This window comes from Delphinus delphis, chromosome 5 (assembly GCF_949987515.2).
Source record: "Delphinus delphis chromosome 5, mDelDel1.2, whole genome shotgun sequence".
Classification (NCBI taxonomy): domain Eukaryota; kingdom Metazoa; phylum Chordata; class Mammalia; order Artiodactyla; family Delphinidae; genus Delphinus; species Delphinus delphis.
Genome location: NC_082687.1, coordinates 30891361 through 30915020, shown reverse-complemented (window position 1 = coordinate 30915020; position 23660 = coordinate 30891361). Strand labels below are relative to the sequence as shown.

The 23660-nt window shown below is 41.5% G+C and overlaps 1 protein-coding gene across 9 annotated transcripts in view; it reads left to right on the top strand.

The window, feature by feature from the left end:
• The first annotated feature begins 10874 nt into the window (after positions 1-10874).
• The window catches only part of GATB (glutamyl-tRNA amidotransferase subunit B), a 91904-nt gene continuing 79118 nt past the window's right edge, over positions 10875-23660 (top strand). For all 9 annotated transcript variants that reach the window (XR_011246468.1, XR_011246470.1, XR_011246469.1 and 6 more), the window contains exons 1-2: positions 10875-11050; positions 13002-13152. Coding sequence is in view for 1 of the 9 variants with exons in the window: in XM_069540683.1 (XP_069396784.1) it covers positions 10875-11050; positions 13002-13152 (327 nt within the window). In the remaining 8 variants the exon portion in view is untranslated. The remainder of the gene's footprint in view (positions 11051-13001; positions 13153-23660) is intronic.

Here is a 23660-nt window from a genome sequence, read left to right as displayed (position 1 = left end):
GGCTTGGGTTCACTTCAAGACCTATGGCTCTCACTTAAGCTTTAGTCTGTTGTTACTTAGGAGGTAAAAATCTCAATTGTATTCAATTGAAAGAACCAACAATCTTAATGTAAGAGCAAGTCATCATTATGCCACATATCAATTTCTCACCTCTGAGGCGGTGCACAGACGCAGGGCTCTGAGTAATAGCCCAGCCATGATTAGGAAAAAAGAGCTCTAGTGGATCTTAGTACATACTGTGAAAATATGAGTTTTCACCATGATGGGAGCCGGCATCTTCAGCTATGAACTTACAGAGAGGTGACATAAACAAAAAAGTCTTCCTAGGAATGAAAACTTGCTTAAATATTATTCTGTAACAAGCTATTATGAATCTAGGACCCTACATATCAGGTATATTTAAGGAATTACTTATTTCTCACTGGAACAGATTTCAATCTATATACATTTTTATTTTAAAATAGTTGAGAGAGCACAATAAATCCAGCTAACTTTCCCCTAAGTTTCTGTATGTGTTTGGGAAATAACCACTTATTCAATTTAAACTTCATTTATGGCCTTCATTTAATCCTGGTCCTTGTTTCTTTCCTTGATAAGTCTAATGTGGTGAGAGAAAAAACTCAGAAAATACCAAAGCTCAACCTCAGTCCATGGAGAATGACCATGCCTGCCCCAAAAGTTGCCCCTTAAAACTGGCTCCCAGAAGAAAGCCAGTTAAGAAGTCTGCCAGGAGACAATCTTTATTCATTTACTAGGGTTTTGTGAATCCCCTCTGAGAAAACTTTTTGGAGTTGTACTACTGGCAACAGGAGAAAGAGAATGAAACTGTGGAGAGACAGATGTTCTCTGGGGTATGAGGTCTTCTTTGCTTCGTGGTTTTCCCCCAAGGAAGCGCTCGGAGTCACCTTGGTAAAAAACTGCCTTGCCTGATGGCCACTAAAAAGGATGGGTTGGTTTTGTTTGTTTGTTTAATCTCAGTGGTCACTACACTATCAAGATCTAAGCAAATGACTGTTCTATGAACCTTGGCTGAGAAAAACGAGTGATCACGAACTTTTCTGTATTCCTCCTCATCATGGTTATACGTGAAGTCAGTCTTATAGAATCTGATGATAGATCCAGAGAATTACAGATCTTGAAATGGCTCACGAGGTCATCTGATCCAGCCTCCTGGTGCTCAAGGCTAGTGGATAGTACGTCGCAGGGTGCAGGGACTGCTAGCAGGCTATCAGGACCTTAGCTGATGTTTGGGCATGTACAAACTAAGTTCCCCCGCACACGTCTGAGGCAGAGTGGAGGGATGTGTGTTCACCATGTTGATGGCTTTCTTTTCATGGCTGGAAACTAGACTGCTGATAGGTCTTCGGTTTTACACAAGTGGGACAAATTGTTTTCTTAGTTCTGGTCCAAAAACATAAACCAGGAAAGGGCTCTGATTGGTCTTACTTGAATCAGATATTCCCTTCCTCCAGGACCCAAGAAACCATGCTCTGTGTGTACATGCGCGCACAGTAGGACTGGCTTCGTGGGCATGCAACCTGTACAGTGGTACAAGGACCTGTGCTTAGAAGGATCTCATGCTTGGCTCAAGGCTCTGATGTTGCCACCTAGAAATTTTTAGTAATGTCTGAACAATGGATTCTGCATTTTAATTTTGCACTGGACCCCATCAATTATGCAGCCAACCATGGCATGGAGTCCTAGCTCAGCTTGGCAGTCCCGAACATAGTCACATGGATGGTGTAGGTGGGGAAGGGGAAATGATTTCCAGGATCAGTGGGTAGATCGTGGCCAGCTAGCATAGTTCTGAGAACTAAAAGGACATGAAACATGAAAGATATGGTCCTTGTACTCAAAAATCTCAGTCTAGTAAGACAGATTCTCGTTCTGAAAATTTGTTTCTGCAGTACACACATATCCAAATGAATATATTTATCTTGGGTGCTAATGGGAACATCCAACTGCTGTAGGAAAGCAGAGGCTCCTCAAGGAAAAAATAGAACTACCATATGATCCAGTAATTCCACTTCTGGGTATACATCCAAAGGAAAAAAAATTGCTTGAAAAGATATCTGTACTATGTTTATTGTAGCACACAATAGCGAAGGCACAGAAGCAACCTGACTGTATATATATGGAGAGAGAGATGTTTAATATATGAATAATAATAGATAGAATATTATTCAGCCTTTAAAAAGAAGGAAATCCTATCATTTGTGACAATATGGATGAAACTGAAGGGCACTATGCTAAGTGAAATAAGCCAGACAGAGAAAGACAAATACTGCGTGGTATCACTTATATGTGAAATCTAAAAAAAAAAAAAAAAAAAAAAGGTTGAACTCATAGAAACAGAGAGTAGAGTAGTGGTTACCAGGGGCTGTGGGGTGGAGGAAATAGAAGTTGGAAAAAGGGTATAAACTTTCAGCTGTAAGATGAATAAAATCTGAGGATTTAATGTATAGCCTGGAAACTGTAGTTGATAACACTGTATTATATAATTCAAATTTGCTAAGAGTGTAAAACTTAAATGTTCTCACCCCTCCAAAAAAAGATAAATATGTGAGGTGATACATGTGTTAATCAACTCAATTGTGAGAATCCCTTGACAATGTATCTGTATACCAAATCATCATGTTGTACACTTTAAATATCTTATCATTTTATTTGTCAATTATACCTCAATAAAGCTGGAAAAAAATGTAAGTAAAGAAAATATATGGAGAATGTCCATCTTTGCTTTCAATATCACAAAGACTGGTTTTTATAAAACTGTAAGCTAGTCTATGATTACAGATGGAAGTAAGAGTCCCTTGTACAACAAGAGTGACACTGTACTAGCAGCAGTCCCTTACTATTACAAACTTTAAAAAAAAAATTCTTTCTTCCAAAGATACATGCACCTCAATGTTCACAGCAGCACTATTTACAATAGCCAAGACATGGAAGCAACCTAAATGTCTATCGACAGATGAATGGATAAAGAAGACATGATATATATATATATATATATATATATATATATATATACACACACATATATATATATACACATACATACGTGCTATAGGTGTGAGTGCACACACACACACACACACACACACACACAATGGAATATTACTCAGCCATAAAAAAGAATGAAATAATGCCATTTGCAACAACATGGATGGACCTAGAGATTATCATGCTAAGTGAAGTAAGTCAGACAGAGAAAGACAAATACCATATGATATCACTTACATATGGAACCTAAAAAAAGACACAAATCAAATCAAGTACACACTTATTTACAAAATAGAAACAGACTCACAGACATAGAAAACAAATTACCAGTTCTTGGCAACAAGAACCTACTGTATAGCACAGGGAACTATATTCAGTATCTTATAATAAACTATAATGGAAAAGAATCTGAAAAAAAAATTCTTTCTACCAAGATCCATGAAGAATAGGACAAAGTAAGCCCTGGAATGGTGCCTGTAGCCTAGTAAGGACTCAATGCATAGATGGACTATAAACAGGAGAAAGAAGTTGAGTGAAGAAGAAAAGAAAGGAACAAAGGAAGGGTGGAGGTAATTTGGCCGTGCTCTGTTTTTCAAGGTAAGCAAGTTGTCCAGGAAGATGGTGGGTGGAAACCATAAAAATGAAGGGTAAGCCATAACCAGAGCAATAAATTTTATGAAATGTTAATTGGGTTAACTCTCAGAACTCTTCCTTTCATTATTCTGTTTAACAGTAAACACTAAAAAATTAATCAGAAAATTCCATCTGGCCAACAATTTTAATTTATGAAATTCCTTTTGCTTCTGAAAATTAAAAGCAATCCTCTGAGTGAATTGAGCATTCTAAGAGAGCCCCAAACAGCCCTGAACGAAAACTCTAGAGTGTTGCTTCCTTTTATATTGTAACATCTTTGAGTCACTTACAATCTATAAATAAATCTGCATTTTACAGGAATGGCTCTACAAAAAGCAGCCCCATGCTGGAATTCAGTACACAAGGCTACTTTTTAAAGCGTTTTGATTTTTAAAAATTAATTATAGGCCCTAGATAACACAGCAGTTATAACTTGGCTTACTACAAGTTTTATGTCGCTTAACAAGTCTTTAAAACAATTCTTACACCTGTGCTTTAAGTGCACATCAATGTTAACTTGAAGACTCCATTGAGTGTGGCTGCCCTGTTCTACAGCAGGAAAAATGGGATCACTAATATTCTGAAATCAGCAATTAATATTGTTTACCTTTAAATATATATATTTGGTGCTCCTGTTTTTAGATCTCTTTGGTTTCCCTAGGTGTAAAATAAGAAGCTGTCTGACACCCAAATGAATCTTTGAAACAGAAGCCCTTGCCTTAAAAACATACAAGAGAAAAGCAAGGAAAATTTTGAGGCAGTGTTCATCTTGGCAGAAAGGCATGTTCAACTGCAATTCTGTGAAAAAAATAACATTATGAAATAATGAAAATTTGACCTAAATATATTTTTCCAATTGAACTTGTTAGTTTATTCTATATCAGGGATAACAGAGAAGAGTTCTTGACATAGAGGAGAGTTAGGTGAAATCACATGCCTGGGAAATATTATAGCCTTTTTCTTATGTCAAAAGGCATAAATAGTATGATATAGAAGTTGTAGTATTTGGAAATTTTAGGCCTCAGAAAGTAAATGTTAACTGCTCTTTCAAGAGTATGGGATTTAAAAGTATAGAAAGCGAGGTGATTATTTCTGCCACTATCTTAATTAACAAAGAGTAAATGCCTAAGTCTTGTCTGGGTTTTGCTCTAGAAGAGCAATCTTTGAGGATTTTCTCCTAAGAAGTCCTTTGGAGAGGAGCAGACTTTAGCCATAGTCACCAGAGACAGGACAGGACCTCGGATATGTGACTCCTGTAAGAGAAACAAATCGATTTCCCATAATTTGGCCTGTCTTGACACATTACATTTCAGACAGAGGGAAGATTACTACTTCCAAGCTCGTTTCTTGCCAATGGAAAATAAATGGCAGCATTTTTTGAAAGAAGAAAGCACAAACACAACATTTGATTCAATGATGCCATAGAAATCCAACAAAAAATATGTACTCAGTTTGACTTTTCAACTCCATGGACAACAGCTGCTAACTTACACAGTGAGAAGCACAGTTCATGCGCTCTATTACACAATAGAACCGATGCAAAGGGATATTATCACTTTGAAATAAGTGACACAAAAGATGATTTTTCGGAGACACTAGTCTGCCATCTTCTCGGTCTGCCGGCTTTCCCAATAAAGTCGTATTCCTTGCCTCAAAAAAAAGAAAAGAAATAAGTAACCCCTTAGATCTCCATTGGGCAAAGAGAACAGAAGGGCGTAAGGATAAGTCTAGTTGGAGTTTCCAGAAAGAGATAATAAACAATGTAGGCCAACAGCAAAATATTGTTGGTCTTCTTTGGGGAAGTGAGCTACTATTCCAGTAAACAGAATTGCTATAAGAGAGGTTGTTATCCAGCCACTAATGTCCTCTTGCCATAGATCCCAAGAGAAAGGCCCCGGGCACCTAAAATGGTTGCTGGTCTAGAGAACTAAGCAAGACGAATTATTTTCTTTCCTAAACTCAAGATTCTTCATTTTGACATCTACTCTGGACACTAAACTCTGAGAGATTGTGCAGTGTCAAACCAACCCTCATAAATTGTGAGAAGATTTCATAAGATTGTGTGAGTTTCAGTGTGGCAAGTAGAAGGTAATGAATTTATTTAATAAATCTATATAAAATTTTAAAAATCATGGGCTCTGAATCACGGCAAAATGTTTCCCAGAGAAACGTTACCAACATATTATGGCAGCCAAAATAAAGATAACAGCTCTAGAGAATGAACACAGAGAGAATATTAGGCTAGATGGGCCCTTGTTATTTGCTAGGGTGGCATTTTACATAATCTTACTTTCCCTTGTCTTTTGAAAAACACAGTAACCAGTCCTATTCTTAACATCATTTCTTTTCATTACTACTACATGAGAAAGGGGTGAAAATGCCTTTTAGCAGGAAAGCTGGTCTAAGTGTAGAATCAACATCAACTTGAAATCATTTTCGAGTCAAGCTATCAAATCTTATTCTTTGATAAGAATAGAATCTAGAGTCGGACTCCAAGGAGACATGAATAATGTCCGTCCTGGTCTTTCCCTTCCTAATTAGTATTCATGAATCGCTGGGAATTTTTTTGCTGTCTCTCTCTTTGCATTTATCTCAGTAGTTGTATCATTTGGGTGCTAATGTATTTGAATTAAGCTGCTTGATTTTAATTCAATCTGGCACCTCTTCGTGGAGTACTAAATTTCCCCTCAACAGCCATACGTTGAACTGTGGGGAGCCCTTAAGGCTCTGCCGCCAATAAGATTTCAGCCTTTATTGCTTTGTGCAGCCCATCCATTCTTGGTTCAAGGGCAGCCTAGATACAGAGATCCCAGTTCAGATACTCACAGGTAATGACACCGATTACCTGGCAGGATGTGCAAGATGATCCTATCTGTTCTCTTCTGTAGCACGCTGGTGGACTCTGATATATCTTCCCTTCAATTATCAAGTAGGGGTTCACCCAATGAGGGAAAAGTGTCATCAAAGCTTATGCGTCTTGGGCTTCCCTGGTGGCACAGTGGTTGAGAGTCCGCCTGCCGGTGCAGGGGATGCGGGTTCGTGCCCCGGTCCGGGAGGATTCCACATGCCGCGGAGTGGCTGGGCCCATGAGCCATGGCCGCTGAGCCTGTGCGTCCGGAGCCTGTGCTCCGCAACGGGAGAGGCCACAACAGTGAGAGGCCCGTGTACCGCAAAAAAAAAAAAAAGCTTATGCGTCTTGGTGGCATAGTTCTGTACCATTGTACTCCTCATAATCTTTGGACTTAAAATCAAGAGAACCATCTGACATCCAAAACCATCATGTTTTGAAACCTAAAAGCCTCTGATCATTATCTGTGCAAGATCCCGAAAAAAGACACCGCTTAGCTGTGTGTGTGTGTGTACAAACTCTGTAACTTTAAAGGCCAAATACCCGATTCCAAAACACAAAAGAAAGAGCTTCTTAGTGCATAGCAGAGATCTGACCACATAGCTTCCAGGCACACAGAGTTGAACATGTTCTACTGCCAATACTTGCAACTCAGGAGCATTTTCTTTCAAGGAAGCTGAGTCAGGAGGATGTGGAAAGGTGGAGCTTCCACACATAATTCCTGACTGCTTCCAGGATTAGTCAGATTTCTAGAAAAGCAAAAGCCTGAGAAAACAGCAAGCCATCCCTTGAAACCATATAGAAGAAGAAAGGGTGTGGAGAGATGACAGTTCATGGACCAGGCAAGCCTCACGGCAGCGATACACTGGCCCCATCTTCCCCAGACAGCACTTCATCTCTACAAAGACATTGGACAGGGTGTTCTATTTCCCTGCTTTGGAAGGAAGAAAAAGTTAATAGATTTCTTTGCCTCAGAGCAATCTTCCATAAAAAGTAATTGTTCCCTCCACATCAGTATTTTACCAGAATAAAGACTTAATTGTAAAATAAAAGAAAATGAATCTTGTTCTCCTGATTGCCCAGTATGCATGTGGTCCAAGCCCTTTTTCTTCCCCTAATGACACTCAACTGGGTCCTACAAGGTGGTTTTTCTAAAAAGGAACTTTATGCTTTCAGAATGCTTTTTCAAAAACAGGCTCTCCTCTAGTGCCAATGTTCTTCCTACCTGAAAATGATGCTGTCAGTTTTTGTCATCTGTACATCATCTGAAGTGGACTTTCTTTTTAGAGAATTTATCCTGACCTTCCTTCCTCCCTCCCCACATGATGTAACATTCAAGGCAGCAGGCTAGCTGCTGTAGCCATAGAACAGATAGAAACTAACAGTTGCACAGAGGAACTAAACTCACAACTGTGTTAAAAAATACTAAGATAGCCCTCTACATCCAGCTCTGTTAGACTGCAAGGGACATTATGTTTATTAGTCTGCTAGATGTCGTTAAAGTGCTGCCTTTGTTTCCAGAAAGCAAAAGTCATTAATCAAAGAATAGGTTAGTTAACACAATTTTCAGATTCAAAATTGTATACAAATCGATTTTGAGATATACTGTCAGGATACATTATTAAAATGAGGATTGGAAACTATATCCTTTTAGTTTTACTTGAAATTTTAATGTTTCCATTAAAACTGTTTATTTCATTTTAAAAACTGGAAACTTAGAGCCACTTGTGTCATTCCCTCACACTGTACTCGTGATACTGAAGAAGTTATAAATCCTAGAATACCGTGTTTCCACACATCATTTTGCCCATCTCAAACCCGTGAAAGGATGAGAAAGAAAGTGATTACAATTAAACACCACTTAGATTTGGGGGGGAAATTATTTGTATTAAGAAATCAATGTGTTTATACAGATACCTGGGGATTTAGAGTCAAATACAGAGGTAAGCCAGTCTGTTTCAACTCTGATATTCAAAGACTCTCTGAAGAATACTAAACAAAACCAAGCATGTTGTTTTAGGTATACTTCCTAACTACTGCCGTTTATAAGTAACAACTCGAAATTCTGTCCTGGCTTCCATATCTTTTTAGGAACCTGTTCTAAATTTATTTGTCCTATGTCAATTATGTGAATAAAATAAGAGCTGAGAGACTCTCCCTAAGAAAATGTTTTTGCTAGGAACCCTGTCCTGCCACTTTCTGAGCTTCTTGAAAATGAAAATCTCTGTGTCTTCCAGATGACAGCCACCTTTTCGGTGAAACCAAAATAACTCTCTCAGCTAGAGAGCTGTCAGTAAGAATTCTGATAGATATCAGAGTTGGCATGCAGGAGGAAGGCAAGAGAAACGGTTCCGTGGTAGGGGGTTTGGTGGGAGCCCCCGACTAGGCAGGAGGGAAAACAATGCACCCCTAGACACTAGACCAAGCACGAGGAGACCAACGGGCATTTCCGGAAATGACAGATAATCTTGGGGGAGAAGGGAGACATTAGGTCCTGCAGGATTTTTAAAGGACTGCGTCATATGCGTCGATCTGGAAGGTGTCCATTTGTTAAAGAAATCAAATACACTTCCATGCATAGGATTTTCTCTCCCTCTAGTGGTGGGGTGGGATATACTATTACTACACGATACTACCTCATAAACAAAGATGAGTTTCCATTATAGCACATTTTGCCCATAAATAAGAATTTTCATGAGGTGTGCTGCTCTCTCTTACAGTGATTTCCAAACACCCTCAAACCCTTCATGCTAGGGAGTGAATTGCCTCCTAAGTAGGCTGGTTATCAGTGGGAAGGTAGCAAGGATCTCCTTGTCCTTTTGGTTAAAGAATGCCCATGCTCACTTCCAAGATACAGGATGCTCCTCTCCACTGTAGTCCCGATCAACAGGTTATTGATCAATAACTGCAAATCTATCAGTGTGAAATATATAAAGTATGCAGCTTTTCCCCCTGCTCCATACCATACGCAGTTAGGCATCAATGATGCTTATTTGACTTCTCCTCTTGTATGTCTCCAAGGCAACCAAAGTCATATTTTCCTGCAAACCAGTTTCTTTTCTAGTTTCCTTATCTCAGTGAATAACTTCATCGGCCATTCAGTTGTACAAGCCAGAAATTCAGGAGTTACTTGACCCCCACCTAGTCTTCCATCATCATATCCAATCCATCACCAAGTCCTTCAATCTCACCTCCTTAATCTGTCTCACCTTAATCTATCTCACAGAGGTCGATTTCTCTCTGCCTCAACCACCACACTATTTCATCATCTCCTTCCTACACAACTAGTACTCCAAAGGGCATCCACTCCATCCCTTGTCAAATGCATTCTTCACACTGCGCTACTTCATTTAACAAATATTTTTGAGGGGCCTACTCTGTATTCTGGTAGTACTGTGTTGAATAAGGCAGACTAATTCCCCATTCTCAAGGAGCTAGTGGAGACAGGATATAGACATTAGATAGTCATAAGCACTATGCAGAGTTGTAAAATAGGGTGATCTAATAGAGAATGGTTGAATGGCTATTCTAAATTGTGTGTTCAAATACAAGAAATCAGTGGGAGTTTCAAGAGGGGATGAGTTTTGAAGCAGGAAAACAGAAGTCCACTGGGATGATGGTAGCTGCTATCAATTCCTCGTAGGTAAGGAAAGTGTTTCAAATACTGGCCAGGATCAAAAAGAATCAGTTAAAATGTTCCTGAAGTTTCAATCTAGGTCTGTTTGTCTCCAAGCACCTCTGCTGAAATATAGTCCTTATTATCTATGTGAAAGCATCCCATTTTCGTTAACTTTTCGGTACGTCTCGTCTACCAGTGACGTAAGCTCCATGAGCAGAACGGCCATAACTGCCTTGCTCATTGCTGAATCCCCAGTGCCTAAGAACTGTGTCTGGTATATAGTTGGCATGCAAATAGGTATTTGTTGCATTAATGCACAAACTGGTGTGTGAAGTGGAAAAGGAAACAAAAAATTTACTGAGTGGGTTTGGGGTTCACGAAGCCTTCGCGGAGATGTCAAGGTCGTTTACTTCAGCTCGAAAGGTTAACTGGGCTATAAAATCCTGGCCAGGTTTCTCCGCTTTGGATCTCTGGCACCACCTGCTCTCTCTCAAACTCACACACGTGCTCACGCCTACAAAGCTCTCCAGCTCCCCGCTAGGAGAAGTCACACCTTCCGACACAGAATCCCTCCCACCCTCTCCCCTATTTCTCATTCCCTCCTCTCCCCTCCCCTCCCGGTTCCGGAAGTCTTCGAGTCGCAGTGCCTCCTGGGAACAGTAGTCTTCCGGTCCGAGCCTAGCCCAGTTTATCCCTTTCCAGAACTACGCTTCCCAGAGAGCCTTGCGGCAGAGGGATGTTGTATCACCTGACCAGGACTCTGGAGAGGCAATGGCGACGCCCGTCCTGCGCTGGTGCTGTCCTGGAAGGCGTTGGGTTTTCGCCGGGATTGGCGGCGTTTCTCGCCACGGAAGAGGGGTTCCAACTGGGTCCACGTCCAGCGGGAAGAGGGGACAGAGCTCAGTGGCTCAGCAGCCCCTCATCACGGCCCAGAAACCGAGGAAAGGGTATATTATTTCGTACCATTACTCCCCGCTTAAGCGTGAGGTGGAATTGCGGGACTGGAGAGAGAATGGCCACTACAGCCCAGCCTTCAATCTAGACGTTTTGGTGGGCGGGAGGTGCTGGGCTATAAATTGCAGCTCTGAAACCTAAATGAAAGCACGAAACTGGCCCTCTATCAGCCCCGTCCCCACACGTAAACCGCTGTCTTCAGGTAGACAGGCATATTTGCGAGTGTAAAATAGCACGTGTTTTCCTGACTCGAAAGCTGCACGGACAGAAGAGTGGATTCAGTTACCTTAACTAATAGCACCAGTAGCGGGGTCGGTGACAGTAGAAGATGAATCTTATTTACCTGACATTTATTTAGAGCTATTGCGAGTCAGCAGTGTTGTAAATTATTAGTCAGAAAACACCACCTATCTGTGGAGGCGTTTCATTTTGAACATGTGTGTCTAGACCTAGGAGAATGCAGCCAATGACAAGAGATCTTCCCTCTGGTTATGTAGAAAGTGTTGTTTATTTTGCTTAATATCCACTGAACAGCTGTTTATATATCACTATATGAGACCTAAATAGTTTATTTTTAAGTACAGAAACATAAGGCATGTGTCTAATATTCAGTTTTTCTTTTGAGATAGTTAGGTTGCCATTAGTTTTGCTTTTCTGTTGGAGGAACAGAGGGAAAATGTCCAGAAACACTGTTTCTGTTCCTTTCATAAATTAGGTTGTCTCACTGTGAATGTAAAGTATTTTTTTCTCTCATGTAATGAAACTGCAAAAATACATTGAATAAGGTTTTAGTGAATGCAAATTTCTGATAAGTTCTTCGTTTAATTCCTCTCAATTACAGGTTGTGCTTCCCAACTTTAAAAAGAAGGAATTCATCAGTACTACAGATGTAGAACTTCATGTGTTGAAATGACTGAAACAAAACCAAATACATGCAAACAAAATACATGTAAACAAAAAATTCGATAATACAGAAAATTGCTTGGGGGAAGAGCAGGATAGGAAGAGGCAGACTATGGAGAGAGTAGGTGAACACCAGGTGATCTTTAGTTTGCCCAGGATACATGGGTTTAATAATAACCCATGGAATAAGCACACTTATAAGAACCTGGAGAGACCTCTGTATGGAATGTTCATACAGACCCAATAGAGTAGGAGTGGCCAGATAAGAGATTATTGTAGCATTTAGGTTGCATTATTGCAGCTTCTTAGGTTTGGTAGCAGTCAAGTATAAAACAAGCAAAGGAACCTGACACTAGATCTTTGGAATTTAAAGTGATCTGGGGAACCAGAAAAAAAAAAAAAAAGCCACTTGCAATGGTTTAATGTTTCCCTTTGCACAAAATTCCCAGGAAGGGTGTCATTTAGTGGTGATCTGTTATATCTGTCACTCTGGTTACTTTACTTGCAAACCATTGTTAGAAAATGAATTCCAAACATGACTGAGAATTTCCCTTCCTTTTTCATAATGAGATGTGCAACTATTTACCATTATTTCTCTAGTAAAATCCTGATGTTTATGTTAATTCTAAAAACGTTCACAAGATCAGCTTTCTTCATTTGCTGACCGACTAATTGACAAAGCACAGTTAATTTAGAAAATGCTTCTTTCATTAGTCAGCCAAGCAGTCACCACCTGATACCCATTTCTAAATTGTTTTCAGATGCCAAATTGTTCTTTTCTGTTACCTTCTTGTTTGCACAATGAACTCTCCTTATGCCATGTTGTAAATGAATTTTGCTTTGCCGGCCTTGTAGGTGTTCATTTTGCATTGCTTTTGATTTAGTCACCAGTACAGTATGACACCTTTTTTAAAGTAGGATATAAAATTTTAATAAGTTAAAAACACAAATAGAAAATTAACATTTGTGGTTTCAGCTCTTAGAAATTCATGCATGGTGACGGATCTAAGAACTTCTTAACCATTTTGTCTTCCTATTTAGTGAACGTGAATGGGCAGCTGTGGTAGGTTTGGAGATTCATGCCCAGATTGCCTCCAACTCCAAACTCTTCTCTGGATCTCAAGTCGACTTTGCAGCACCTCCCAATTCTTTGGTATCTTTTTTTGATGCATCTCTGCCTGGAACTTTGCCGGTAAGGTTTTTATTGTATTCTGTTTTCATTATACAATGTTCATGTTTTATCGAACATAACTCTTAGGAAATACTTGTTTAGGGAGCTTTGTATGAAGTGGGTTGGACTAAATGTTTTCCAAAGACTCATCTCTGTAATTCTGTTTCTAAGTCTAAACGTCATCCGTTTGTTCGTGTATTCATCTCACACACAGTTTAGATTGTTTACTCAGTATCAGGCTGTCCGGTCTGTGCTATGAACTGAAACAGAAAGATGAGCGACAAACCGTGCCTTTGAGGAGTTCAGAGACTAGCTGGGGAGATGTGTCTTCTGCACAGAGTACTGTGTCACTGCTCCTGTGGAGGTCATATGCAGAGTATGGTTTTGGAACCCCACTCAGGGACTTACTGAATTCAGTAAGAGAAGGACTGTTGTGAGAAATTGGGGAAGAGATAGGGTTGGCTAAGGAGGGGTTGTTGGAAGAGCAACAATCTTCTGAGCTAGCTGAGAAGGCAGGCGGGAGTCAGGCAGATGCATGGAGGAGGGAGAGGCGGGGGAGTCTCGTCAAAGGAAGCAGTATATGTCACGTGATATTATGGTATAAGGTCAATAATGATTGTGGTTTTAGAAAATTAAGAACTGGTCAGTAATGGAGAAAAAAGTCAACCACAGTATGCTTTGAGTGAAGTACTCATTTATCTATTCATTCGCACTGAAACTGGCAATGACTGGGTCTAGTGTACTAACTCATCAGCAAGATTTTTCGCATATATTTTCACATAGGTGGATGAAGTTTTGAAGGAAAGGATGGAAGGAACAATGTGAATATTTGGGCTAATACATGGCTCATAGTCTGTCCGGACACATAGTATCAACTGGGTGTGGGGTTTCCTGCCCTCCTTGCAGGGAATGTGTAAGTGGTGGTGATGCGGGCAGGGAGAGGTTTCCTGGGTGAGTTCCACACTTTCTAACATTTAAATACAAGTGAAAACTGGTTGAACTGCACACTGGCGGGTGTGCAGAGGCAGAGGTTTTCTTTTCCCAGAGTCACTGCCATGGAAGGTCATGGGCAGTGCCTCCAAAGTACCTGCTGCACCCAACGTTTTGGTTATACTAGGGCAGTGTCTCTGTCTTGGAACTTTTTCCTTACTTGTGCTTTTTGTCATGGAGGACTCCTATTCCTGTAAACCATGCCTAGGGTCACCTTCGACTTGCTGTTGGGTCTTTCTGGGAGAAGACAAGTATAGGAGTGTCTGTCCCTTCCCTCCTCCCTCCCTCTGCCCTAGAGTATCTATTGATGGAGAGATTGTTTTTATTTGAGAAGAGACAATTTTCCAGTTATAAATGTATGAATTCTTTTTGGGGCAGAGACTCAGCTATAGTAGAAATAAAGTAATATCTATTTAGACAAGTGAATGGAAAGCAATTCATCACAACACCTCTTCTTTCTTCCTTCTGAGCTCAAAACATTCATTTTCCACATGGTGGTTGGTTCATTATCAAGAGACTAGACACAACTGCTGAGTTCTTTCTAGGTTTCTCCAGCTGGGCATATAGTATCTAGCAAGGTATTTATTATAGTTCACATTGAAAACATCTATTTGCAGATAGACATGTTTTCTATAGATAGGCTCTTTACTTGTGGCTAACTGTGGTCAAATATTAGAGACAATTCAAAATAACTAAATGTCAACATGCTTTGAAGACATCTTGTTATGCCCCCAAAGAAGATACTTGCCCAGTGATAGGCATATCAACATGACGGTGAAGTCGTTTGGGACATTGGCGCATTGAGAGCTTGGCTTACATTCACTAAATGACAATCAAAAGCTAGAAATCCAGTTTTGCTCGAGCTGGGTTTTGTTCCTCCTCTTCGGAGCCTACCACACTCATTGTTTGAGCAGCCTAATGGGTTATTCTCGCAACAGAGCTAATCTGCCTCTTTTTCAGAAATGTTTCTGTCTTTAAAAGACCTATGTTAGTGTGTGACCTAAATTATACCATAACTACCAGAATAAAACGTTGTCATTCCCACAGCCCTTCAAAACCCAGTGATGTAACTAGATAGAGATTTTAAATATACTGAAACATTTAGACAGTTGGCCTTCTCTAAGCCTGTGGAGATGGTGTATTGATGCTCTGATATTCTGACTACGTATTTGTTTATTTTTACGGAAAAAATGGTGACCATTTGTTAGATACACTGTTAAGAAGATAGAAATAGGCAACCAAAAGAACTTAGGTTATAGTGTCAAGTCTTTTTCTGTAGACCAGATTCATTTGCTCTGCTGTCTTTCTGTAAGTATTTGATTCTCCCCCTCTTGATCGTGTCTTTATTCATTCGCTCAACTGACATTTATTGGATGCCTCCCATGCACTAGCCATCGTAGAAGTTCTAATGATACAGGTTTGAAGAAGGTAAAAGATCGCTGTGGGTCTTGTCTTCACGGAGCTTGGACAATTAAGTGGGCAATTGCAGTACTTTTCAATGAACATGCTGGTAGTGGAAATACAGTGTGCTCTAGGAGGGGCGTTCAACACAGATATAGGGAATTTGCAAAATTTGGCCAAATAAAAGTGAATAGGATGCACAAAGACCAGAAGAAAAACAGGGCATGGCTTGCTCTAGGAACTGAAAGAAGTTCCGCGCGTTGTAGCACAGAACTGGAATATGGTGTGGCAAGAGGTGAGACCGGCGTGGAAAGCATAGTCTGTACCATACAAGCCCTGCTAAGGAGTGTGCATCCCATTGCAAAGAGGTAAGAAGATGTAAGGAGAGTACCAGGTCAGAGACTCGAAGGGACGGCATATTTTGAGGGGTGAGTACACAGTATTACTGAGATTCAAGTAAGGTGAGGACCAGGCAGTGGTCATTGGATCTGTTAAGGGGGATATTTACAGGAAGCGTTTCCGTGATGGGGTTAGAAGGGAGGTGGCAGAAGGTCGAAGAACTTGGGGATGTTGAGGTAGAGATGAGAGAGTGTGGGCAACTATTTCAAGAAGTTTGGCTTGGAAGGAAAAGAGAATGCAGTAGAGAATTCCCTGACAGTCCAGTGATTAGGACTCCGTGCTCTCACTGCCAAAGGCCTGGGTTCAATCCCTGGTGAGGGAACTAAGATTCCCACATGCTGCAGGGCGTGGCCAAAAAATAAGTAAATAAAGAGAGTCGGTTTAAAAAAAAAAAAGCCTAATTTTCCTTAATGTTGGAGAAACTTGAGATTGTTTCAATGCTGATGAGTTATAGTCAACAGTAAGGTATCATCCACTTAAAAATATGTTAAGGGCTTCCCTGGTGGCGCTGTGGTTGAGAGTCCGCCTGCTGATGTAGGGAACACGGGTTCATGCCCTGGTCCGGGAGAATCCCACATGCCGCAGAGCGGCTGGGCCCGTGGGCCATGGCTGCTGAGCCTGTGCGTCCGGAGCCTGTGCTCCGCAACAGGAGAGGCCACAACAGTGAGAGGCCTGCGTACTGCAAAAAAAATAATAATAATAAAATAAAAATAAGATTTAAAATAATTTTAATGCTGATGAGAAGGAGCCAATGAGGGAGCAGGTAAAGAGGCTTTTGATTAATGTGGCGAATTGAACATATACATGTTAATCTGTCCTTCTCCTCCTACCCCAAGGAAACCCCACTGAAATGACAGTGAAAGAATTCAAAGTTATAAACCTATGAGAGAATGGGAGAGTAGACCAACGTGCATGAGACGGTAGATGGAGGAGGGCCTGACTTGAAGTTAAGTGTAACCCAGGAAAGGGACAGAAAGCCTTCAGAAAGAGACACTAGTCAGAAATGAGATGGTGTGCCCTATGCAACCCCGGAAAGGGTCCGGATGTGAGATCAACAGGTATTGTGGAGGGCCAGAGGGAGGTGAAGACAAAGGGATTAATTCGGAGTCTGGATACAGAGCAGTTAGACCCGAGGTCCTCTCCTGCCCCTTGGTAGCTGCCCTACCTTCATAGGAATCTATAGTTTGGGGAGAAATTCAGCTTGTGACACACTCCCCCTAGAGACCCCAGGCAGAGCAAGAGGCACTGGTGTCAGACAGCATCTGTACTCTGAACCCCAGGGCCTGCCTGATCCTTTCCCTGCCCCGTTTGAGGAGCTCAAGTGAACTGGTATGGCCATCTCTTCTCTTTCCCACCTCCCGCAAGCAGGAACCCATAGGAACCTGACAGAACTTGACATTTAGGGGGATCTCAATTTAAAAGGCTACCTGGCCACCTCATTGATTGTCCTAGAATGAAGGCCACCAATCAGCAAGCCCTGGATATTTACATAGAATGCTTAATCAGCATTTTAGTACCTTACTTTAAAATATAAATAGACTGGGAGTTCCCTGGTGGCGCAGTGGTTGAGAATCCACCTGCCAATGCAGGGGACACGGGTTTGATCCCAGATAAGCAACTAAGCCTGTGCGCCACAACTACTGAGCCTGCGTTCTAGAGCCCGTGAGCCACAGATACTGAAGCCCATGCACATAGAGCCCATGCTCCGCAACAAGAGAAGCCACCACAATGAGAAGCCCACACACCACAATGAAGAGTAGCTCATGCTCGCTGCAACTAGAGAAGGCCGGCGTGCAGCAATGAAGGCCCAGTGCAGCCAAAAATAAATAAATAAATTTCTTAAAAAAAAAAAAAAGATCATTTCAAGAGGTAAATTTTAAAAATACATATATGTTTGTGTGTATGTATGTGTGTGTTTATATATGTGTGTGTGTGTGTGTGTGTATGTATATAAATTGACAGCCAAATATCACCAGACATTTGAAGAAATTCTCCAATGTAGTGGACGGAGCGGACGGAGCCTAAAATAAAAAGAAAACAAAAAAATAAGAGGCAACAGATAATGCACAGTGTAGAATTCTTTAAAAATTAAAAGCTTTTATAAATATCCTTAGAAAGATAAGAGAAGGTAGCTGCATCCTTGAAACAAGAACAGGATACCACCATTTAAAAATAAACAATCAGGGCTTCCCTGGTGGCGCAGTGGTTGAGAGTCCGCCTGCCGATGCAGGGGACATGGGTTCGTGCCCCGGTCCGGGAAGATCCCACATCCCGCGGAGTGGCTGGGCCCGTGAGCCATGGCCACTGAGCCTGCACGTCCGGAGCCTGTGCTCCGCAACAGGAGAGGCCACAACAGTGAGAGGCCCGCGTACTGCAAAAAAAATAGATAAATAAAAATAAAAATAAACAATCAGGGACTTCCCTGGTGGTCCAGTGGTAAAGACTGCCTTGCAGTGCAGGGACGCGGGTTTGATCCCTGGTCAGGGAACTAAGATCCCACATGCCGCGGGGAAACTAAGTGCACATGCCTCAACTACTGAGCTCATGAGCCTCAACTAGAGCCCACATGCCACAAACTACAGCACCTACGTGCCCTGGAGCCTGCACACCACAACTAGAGAAGAGAAAACCCACACGCCACAATGAAGAGCCTGCGCGCCGCAACAAAAGATCCCACTTGCCTCAACAAAGACGAGCCTGACTACACATCATTACAGCTACACTTGAATCTCAGAACGTCAGGGTGCCCTCCCGCTCTATTTTTCTAGGTTAAAGTTATGATTGAAAAGTAATTGGCATATGAAATGTTTTTATCTCACCTGAGATGTATAGAGTAGTATTTTTTCTGAGGATCACTCTTACCTCTTTTAATCTTGACGGCATTACCCGGCCTACTTTCTGGTTGCCATCACTCACGAGAGGAGACCAGGGTGGGGCCTGGGCAAGGACTCAGACCCTGAATGCCTTGGGAACCATGACTTTGATTATTTTGCTCTTATGAAACTATATGATTTTTTTTTGTACTAATATGAAGGTTTTCCTCAAAATTCTTTTTCATCCTGGAGAGAAGCCAGCCCCAGAACAGTGAATAGTGTAGTGTTGTTGTGAGATTTCCCCTGTAGTTTTTCTCTCCGTGGACTTGAACCAAGCACTGCTGCCACATCGGCCTTTAAAGCACAGGCTCGTGTGGGGCCTCCCCAGAGGGTCTCATCACTTGGGGGAAGAGTTTGTATATTTTTTCAGTTGGCTTTTCTTTACCAGTTTCTGGCTTTTATTCTCCATATATTTTTGCTAAACTTGTTTCACAAATTAAAAAAAAAAACAAAGATCCCATGTGCCACAACTTAAGACCTGACCCGACGCAGACAGAAATAAAATAAATAAATAAATAAATGATAAATAAATCGTTTTAAAAAAAAATAAACAATCAGAACAAAAGCTCTTAGAAATTAAAATTAGGGTGGAAAAAAAATCCAGAAGAGTCAGAAGATAAAATCAAGAAAATCTTCCAGAAAGTGTAACACACACGCAATCGGACAATCGGGGAAAAAATAAGAAAATTAGAGAATCAATCCAGGATGTCCATCCTCTGATAAATAGGAGTTCCAGAAGAGAGAAGATAGGAAGTAGACAAGAGGAGACTATCAAACGAATGACACAGATTAATTTCCCAGAACTGAAGGACATGCGTCTTCAAGTCAGAATGGCCTGCCAGTGACCCAGTGCAAGGAATAAAAATAGCCTCCCATGCAGAGCTGTCATCATGAAGTGTAGAATTGGAACACCAGGGATAAAGATAAGATACTAGAATTACAGAGAAGGAAAGTCACACGCAAAGGACTGGGAATCAGAAAGGCATCAGACTTCTCAAAGCAGCACTTAAAGCTAGAAGATAATGGAATAGTGCCTTTAAAAATCGTAGGAAAGGGCTTCCCTGGTGGCGCAGTGGTTGAGAGTCCGCCTGCCGACGCAGGGGACATGGGTTCGTGCCCCGGTCCGGGAGGATCCCGCATGCCGCGGAGCGGCTGGGCCAGTGAGCCACGGCTGCTGAGCCTGTGCGTCCGGCAACGGGAGAGGCCACAACAGTGAGAGGCCCGCGTAACGCAAAACAAAAAAAAAACCCAAAAAATCGTAGGAAAAAAAAAATCCTAAGCTAGAATTCTGTATCCAGCACTCTAAATCAAGTGTAGCAGTAGAATAATGGTATTTCAGACAGGCAGGTTCTCAAAACATTGTCCTTCCATTAAACGGGAACCTGCTGAAATGGAGAGGCTTCAGACTGCTGGCTGTGTAGCAGTGGGAGAGGAGGAGATGGCTCCAGAACGGAGAGGTTTCGAGAAAAAACGGGAGGTGGGGAGGGAAGAGCAGGTATCTAATGCTTGTGCAAATAAGAGATTTTACATAGAAACTGGAGTCTTTATTTATTTTATTGAAGTATAGTTGATTTACAATGTTGTGTTAGTTTCTACTGTACAGCAGAGTGACTCAGTTATACATAGATGTGCATTCTTTTTCATATTCTTTTTCATTATGGTTTGTTGCAAGATATTGAATATAGTTCCCTGTGCTGTCCCATAGGACCTTGTTTATCCATTCTACGTGTATTAGTTTGCCTCTGCTAACCGCAAACTCCCAGTCCATCCCTCCCCCACCACACCCCTCCTTGGCAACCACAAGTCTGTTCTCTGTGTCTGTGAGTCTGAGAAACCAGAGTCTTTGAGAATAATGAGGAATAGGCAGTAAGAAAATAAAGCAAATTATAAAATGAAAGACCTTCAGGAAGAAACAAAACGTTCAAGAAAGGACATGTAATCGGTGTGTACTTTACAGCTCAGCGGAGAGACATATTTACATAATAATAGAAACACCAACCACTCATGTAAAAAAAAACTGTGATATAATTGGGATATTGGCAAGTAAAAGAACTAAATTCTTATCTACCATAATCAGAAGTCATGTCCTAAATTGATAAAGTAAGAAAAAAGTAATGTAGGAATATGCGTTAGGAATACTTTTGGCCACAGATTAAGGGGAGCCTCTTTTTCCTTTTCAGGCCCTAAGTTGATTGATTGGTTTTGTTTTTTTAATTGGCTGTTATTATTTCTTTTAGCATTTTATTTTTTTAAATAAGATAATGAGTGAAATATTTAGAGCTCCCAAGAGACAAATTATTAGGCAAAAGGTTTTTCAACAAAACTTTTAAAAAAGCTTTTATATAAAGATAATATTAAGTAATAGTCAGATATCACCTCTGCTGGTTTCTCAGCCATCTGTTGGTGAAATTTGTCTCTTTTTTGTTCCCAAAGTTCGAAAAGTGACAGCATCCCACCTCTTCCCCCACCTGTAACTCCCACCCTTACCCTACCCTTAGGAGGAAAGGCTCATCCACATTCTAGATCCTTCATAGCCAAGTTCAGGCATGTGGCAGGAGTCCCTGCTTCCCCATGGGTGGAATGACTTACCTACCTACCAACCTGACTTTTCCACTTTGATGTCATTCAGGTCATCATGGGCTTGCACTTAGGGGCGGCTTATGTTGTTCTTGAATAGAAATGTGATAAAGTAACAAGCACGGGTAAATTCTATGGGACAGAATAAAACATAAAAGTATTGCAAAATATCTCACCTTGTAACTGATATACATTATCTCTTGGGAATGGCATGGGCCTAGTCTGGTGGCTCCATATTCCAAAAACAAGAACATTGGGTCTTTGGGACAGTTTGTCAAGTCTGTCTTTTCCCCAGATTAAGGAAGGATTGTTACGTGGCAAATGGCCAATAGCCTTGGCCAGAAAGTGATGGATTTTCCAAAGGTCCACTGGCACAGCATATTGTTTAAAAATAGGAAGGTAAATACCAGACATGACAGCTCAAAGATCTGAAGGTGGTTCAGGACTAGCGGCGGAGGGTGGCGGGAACTGCTGCTTTTTGTTGTAAATTATTTCTAAATACGTGCCTCTAACAATACGTACCTTAAACAATCAAAAGTTAGGTTTAAAGGAGTGACATATAGGGTAGAGGAAATTATTGATAGAATCAGGTTCCTGAGAAATCAGGAGCTGTCCCTGGAGCACAGGGAGAAAGACAGCTCTCCCACTGGAACCTCAGGGAAGGGGTGCCCCTCCACCCACAGCTAAAGGCAACTTTTGGGGTTGGGCTGTGGAAGGTTGAGGAGGCCCCCATCTGATTTTTCCTTCTCTAGCAAACACTGTTTCTTGCATCTCACTCTCCTCCTCCTGGGTGCTCTTTCCTGCTTCTGTTAGTGTGTTTTGAGTTCTGGGTCTGGGTGATCCACTCTCTCAGCTTTTCTGGCCTCCAGTCCCTTCTGTTTCTCCCTGGCTCTTGAATGACAATATAGAATCCCAAGCTGACAGTTCTGTCCCCTCAGCACTTGGAAGACATGATTCCGTTGTCCTCAGACGTCTGTTACTGCCGACGAGAAGTCTGTATCCTTTGTAGGAAATCTGTGTTTCCTCTCTGATAGCTTTGGCCAGGATATGTCCAGGTATGGATTTGTTTCTATTTATCCTGCTCAGTACTCAGTGGGATAGCTCCACGTAAAGACTCGCCCCTGGACTGTGGCGGCACCTCTGGAAGGAATTCATGGTGACTGTGTTAGGGCCCGTTGGGCTTTACTGAACAGACAGTTTCTCTGTCCATTTATTGGCCCCCAGCTGTCACACTGCTTGGATGGTGCCGCCCTTCAAGCCCACACCCACGCCAGGAGCAGGGCCAGGGACTCTAGGTGGGTGGCTTCCTCCACATCAGCTCCTCAGTTAGTGGCACAAGATTTTCTGGCTGGACCAGGATTTTGTGGCTTCCGGCTCCCTGCCCCCAGTGGAATGCCAGCCTTGACTTCTGTGCCACAGGTGCTTGAAATCGCCAACAACTGGTGTCTCTTCAGTGTGGTTAACAATGCTGATGGTAGTAGAGTCAACTAACATTTACTGAGTGCTTTCTTTATGTGCGTGTGGTTATTTTAACCTCATAAACTTTATGATGTAGCTCCTGTCATTATCCCAGTTAGAAAGTAAGTGGGCAAGCTAGATTCAAACCCCGTGGTCTGGCTTCCAAGTTCATGCTCTTAACCCCTTTGCTGTTCTGTCTCCTGCAGTTACACCCCTGGGTGATGTGGGCCCCAGGAGATTTCCTTTCTTTTGAGCTTGGCTGTGTGTATTTATACATTTATATGTGTATGTAAATGTCTGTGTGTGAAGACATAATACTTGTCCTCATCCCCCATGTCCCCCCCACCCCAGCATGTCTGCACCACCAGCTCTGTATCACTCAGGCTGCTGTCTTTACCGGTGGTTACAACCTCCCCTCTCCATTCTGATTAGTGACCCTTCTTCTGAATGTTTCTTAGGACTACAGGCACTTTATCTTCTTATTTTACCTTTAGTTTTAGAATTATGTGGAATCCCATCATAAATCTTCAGACTGAAAAGGTTACTCAGCCTATTTTCCTGCTGGTAGGCAGGATTACAGCTAAACCAAGGACAACATTCTTTATTTTTATTAGCAGGCATTCAGCTTCGCTCATTGCTTTGACCTAATAAGACCCCTTACTCTGATACAGAATCTCCCTTAATTTATTAAATCATTATTTGTCTGTAGAATTATAGACAGAATTTTAGGTTATTTGCTTCGAGTCAATTATTTCCTATTTATCAATGTCATTCCAACTCTCTACTTGTAATATTTTGTATGTGAGATGCGAAATGGGAAGAAAAATAGGA